We start from the raw sequence: 5,000 nt of genomic DNA on the forward strand, positions 1-5,000 counted from the left end.
TTCCCATCTGGTGCTGTGTTTTGGTCAGTGATTGGTGAATGGCTACTTACTACACAGATAGCTATAATCCTGGAGGAAACTATTGAGACTTTGTTAACTTCTAAAAACATTTTCTTCCTAAAGCCCCCTCCCCCCCCCCCCCACCCTCCCTTTCCACTCCCGTCCTCGCAAGGATGTTGAGATTCAGTTGCATTTCTCCTTGAAGAACATTGTGTTGGGTGGGTGAGGCGGAGGTTGGATTGTTGGCCTTTGTTTTACAAATCAAGATGCAAAAGTTCATCAAATGGGAATGAAGATCTCAACTCTTTTACGGCAGCTTTGTAGCTGCTCAATTTGGGTTGGTCCACATCGCAAGAAACATTTTTGGCTGGGTCTCTCCTGGAGTTGTAAATATCACACATGTACTTGTTTTTGGGATGGCAGATTATTTTGATGATCCTAAATTTTCTTTGGTTTTTTCTTCCTTCAGCTGACAGCAGTTCATCTTGTGGACGCTCATCACTGCAGTGATCCGGCAAAGTTTATTTCTGTTCTTCTCACCTCTTTATCCACTATGATCCACATTGAATTGCCACATGTTAATGTTCTTTCCAAGATTGATTTGGTGGAGCAATATGGAAAGCTAGGTAGTAAATTCCCGCTATTTATGTCTCTATGGCTGTATAGTTTGCAATATGCAATCACATCACTGTCTGCCAAGAGCCAGCATCACGGTGACTTGCAACAATGTTATCATGATTTTATTTCGAATGCTGGAAGGTTTTCCCATAGTAGGGTGAATTTCTGGGACAATGTCAATGTCACTCTAATTCAGTTGACAGTCTGACCCAAGTCATCATTGGTCATTGTATGAAAACAAATGCATTTTGTGATTTACGGGCATGAGTGATCATTTTGAAAGTTTTGAAAATCTAATTTGAAAACATTTAAAACATCTCGAGTGACCATAAATCACAAAATGCATGAGCAAGTTCATATGATTTTTTATTTACATTGGTGTATTATATACTCAACAAAATTACTCCATTGCTGTGTTTCCATGGCAACTTCTGTATTGCACTCTATAGCTTCTTTTGCACTCTATAACCTACATGTATTTATGCATTCATCATTGACCAATCAAAAACACAGCATTCTATTGAGTATACCGTAACTTATATTATTGAAAACTGAACTACACGAATATCAGATTTCCAGCATTTTCGTTGGCTCACCGGACACCGGTTATCAGTTTTCATTAAATTTTCAGCCTCGGTTAATGCATTTCTCCTGCTCTGATTGGTTAACTCAATCTCGGTTATCAGCTTACATACCTTAGTATGGCAAATGATTGCGCTAAGCATTGCTAAGCTAAATTTTTTTTTTTGCTGGAAAGCGGAATTTCTCTCTGCATAAAGCAAAAAAGTCTTCTTGTGTGTGGAAAGTTTGGATCAATTCTGATGTTAAGAAATGCCTTTGTGATGAGCCTGCATCTGTCTGACCACCAGGTATTACAGAACATTGCATCTTCATCAAGTTTTTTCCATTTCGCTCTGATTTTTTTGCTTCCTTTTCTTCTGAATTTTTGGAGTTTAAGGAATTTAATAAAACAATTATTCCATTCGCGCTATTTTGAACTTGGAGCTACGAGCCTCGTTGGCTATTTACCATATCTCATATCCAATGCGCACTCATGGAATAATAATAACCATTATTGTGAAATACACCTGCTGTACCTACCATATACAGCGCGTCCTCGTAGAATAATAATTATCATTAAATAAACTAAATTATCAGTGGGAAGCGGCTTTTTTGCAATAACTCAAAACCGGTCCAGTTCCCTTTAACATTGGGTGAAGGAACTTACTTCCTAGTCCTGATGCATAATAACCCAGAGATGTTTCTTAAATGGTGATAGATTTATGAAGATCTATAATTTGCTTTATCCTTTTCAGCTTTTAATCTTGACTTTTACACTGATGTTCTGGACTTGAATTATTTATTGGACCACATAAAAGATGACCCATTTACACAAAAGTATAAGAAACTGAATGAAGCTTTAGTTGGGTTGGTGGAGGATTATGGCTTGGTGTCATTTAGAACTCTAGATGTTCAAGTAAGTGTCTTGTAGAGGTGACTGCCGAGATTGTGTAGCTGGCAGGATTTTTTTTATGTTCTTGTGCACAAGCTGGACAATTAATCTCACAAAATGAGATGAGCAGCAAAAGCCACAAATAAAAATTGTCTCATCCTAGTGTTTGTCCCATTAGCTGAACAGGTTATTGAAAACCTTGGACATTAGGCATATAGGGGAAATTGCGTGGTCACATGACAACGGTTTGGAATTTTACATTTCTATGGAACCCTTCACTGTATAGCAAATTCACATTCATTAAGGTTACAGTATTTCTACTAATATTGATGAGGTTTTCTATATGTTTGTGAGCAAATTGTTGCACTGCTGCCATTTTAGGTCACATTATTGTGTTTTTGACCAGTAAGTCTGAATAATAATTAACCTTTTCTTCAATGGGTCTTTAAGGGTCAGACCTCGGGATTTTGTTATTAAAATTAAACTGTTGACAAGTGAGGTTGGGCTGACCAGCTCATCAGCTAGCAGTTCCTAGCCTTTTAATTAGCGAAAGAGCGCACAAAATAGTCAAGCGAAAAGCCGAAAGCTGGAGCAAAGGAGCGCAGGGGAGTTGAGGCATCTCCCAAAGTCTCATTCGCTCCAGTCTCGCTGCGCTGTGCGCTTGCGCACGATTTTCGTGTCAAAACAATCGTAAAAGTGCTCGTATTCTATGCATTTTGAGTAAACCGTAACAACTTTGTGGTTTATTTTGTTCATTCTGCAACATGTATCTGGGGGCAGAACAAAAAGAATGCTGTTTCATTCTTTCCAAAACCAGAACAATTACATATTAAAAAGTAGGTAAACCGAGGAATTAGTGGATATCTATTCTGAAATTGTCGAAAAGAAAGCTCTCTGATTCTCTGTCTTTTTTAAGTCAAAGGAAAGCATGTACCAATTGATAAAATCAATCGATCAAGCTAATGGCTATGTATTTGGGGGACTTGAAGAAGATAGGAGCAACTTCAGTCAGCTGATGTCTTCGGCGGTGGGAACTGATTTCGAGTTCTTCAGGTAAAGAAATTAAATTAATGGCGGTTTATTTCTAATATAAACCTAAGTCAATACATTGGCCAGCCACAGCAGGTTTTAAATCAAAGAGGCCAAGCCTTTAATAGTTTTGCAAGCTGTGTTAGTGAACGCGGGAAACCCGTGGATAAACCAAACCATTTTGGGTTCAATTGCCGTTTCATGTGATTTGCTATTTATTAGGGAGCTTAAGATTTTACGACGGCGACGGCAACAACAACGCCGCAAATCAATAATACCATTGGTTAAAAGAGCATAAATAATCGTGCTGCACGTGCAGCACGGATTTTAGGACGGATACTTACGGTACTCTGCATAAGAACGACGTGAAATTACCAAATTTGAAGTTTTGATGACAACGTGAGCATGCAACAGAAATTTTTCTGTTCTCTATTTTCACTTAGTAACTGCTCGTAACAATTTATTTTTAGGATAGTGTAAGAAGTGAACGAGATTGAATAACAGCGAAAGAATTATGACAAAGAAAAGTGATATTTTGAGGTGACGTTTTCGTTGAAGTCGCCGTCGGAGATCTTAAGGTCCCTATTGGCTAATTGACTACGGTGGTGCGTGATTTTCTGGCCAACCAATAAGTCACGGTTGAAGTGCAAAACCCAAGTAAGAAGTCGCGGAAAAATGAACTTTATACAATGAACTTTATTTAAATGTCAAGTCTACTAGACTGAGAACTACATGTACCCGTTCAGTCTTTCGAGCGGCTTAGGCAATCTTTCGAAGGGAGAATGAGGAGAATTCTTATTCGTATACGCACAAGCTTTATTTTCAATTGATTTTTTAAGTAGCTGACAAGCTAGTATCTTCGAGTATATCTTTCAGGAACAATGAAACCAAAATTGCATCAAGTTACAACAAGAGTGGATTAGACAAGAGGCTACCCGTAGCCTACACTTTGTTCGAAAGATTTTTAGCCGACTTCCTTTAAGTTCACGGTAATTCAGTGTTTTTTTTTATGTTACAATATCTTGGTAAATATCCAATTTCAATTCCGAAGTCCACAGTCCACATTCCTTGACCCATTGATAGGGTTAAGTGCGAGCGTAAATATGTGTTTACATTAAAACTGTTGTTAACGGCATTGGATTCCAATCAAAACCAGAAAACAGATGCTTTGCAAGTCTACCATGGTATTTTAAAATATTCAATACTTTTTCTTAATAATACTGGAAGAATTATAAAATAAAATAACGATATCTCCCCCCCCCCCCAAAACAAAAAAAAAAAAAAAACGGAGTCGAATCCTACACTTTGTTCGGTAGCCTCGCAGCTCCTACAAGGTCTCACCTCATTGGAGACCACCCTTGAGGTTTAACAAAAGAACAAATAACAGAAACAATGGCCCTTTTGTTTTAGGCCTAGGGTAACAGAAACAATGGCCCTTTTGTTTTAGGCCTAGGGGCCATTGTTTCTGTTATTTGTTTTTTTGTTAAACCTCAAGGGTGGTCGCCAATCAGGTGAGACCTTGTAAGAGCTGCGAGGTGACCCACTTTGTTCTTCGAACAATGTAATAAGAGTGTTGTTATGGCATGTGTGGGCTCCCCAGCACAGTCACAAATTAGTCTATTTTTAGAATACTAGTTCTCGCCAAAATCAGTCGTCATGTCCCTGAAAAAAACATGGCAGAAACAGTCACGCGTGACATGGCTTCTTCTTATTGGTTAAAATTGGCGACCTTTGTTTGTTTCGCGCGCAAAGTGTATCTAAAAATAAATCCATTTGTGACTGTGTTGGGGCAAGACCGCAAAGTGATAGATCAACACTCTTGGTTAAAAATGTATGTGTTAATATTCTGTAAAACGTGGGATTGGGATCGATGGAGTTCCATTTGTTATCAGCTGAATAC

General features: G+C 38.4%; 1 protein-coding gene across 2 annotated transcripts in view; it reads left to right on the forward strand.

Moving 5' to 3' along the window:
• Positions 1 to 5,000, forward strand: part of LOC137997095 (GPN-loop GTPase 2-like) — an 8,486-nt gene that overhangs the window by 1,627 nt on the left and 1,859 nt on the right. The window contains exons 2-5 of one of the 2 annotated variants that reach the window (XM_068842864.1): positions 470 to 626; positions 1,935 to 2,095; positions 2,988 to 3,124; positions 3,977 to 4,089. In XM_068842864.1, the coding sequence (XP_068698965.1) occupies positions 470 to 626; positions 1,935 to 2,095; positions 2,988 to 3,124; positions 3,977 to 4,082 (561 nt within the window). In that variant the 3' untranslated portion in view covers positions 4,083 to 4,089. The remainder of the gene's footprint in view (positions 1 to 469; positions 627 to 1,934; positions 2,096 to 2,987; positions 3,125 to 3,976; positions 4,090 to 5,000) is intronic. The other variant, XM_068842865.1, reaches the window with a different exon arrangement.

Source organism: Montipora foliosa, chromosome 3 (genome assembly GCF_036669935.1).
Source record: "Montipora foliosa isolate CH-2021 chromosome 3, ASM3666993v2, whole genome shotgun sequence".
Lineage (NCBI taxonomy): Eukaryota > Metazoa > Cnidaria > Anthozoa > Scleractinia > Acroporidae > Montipora > Montipora foliosa.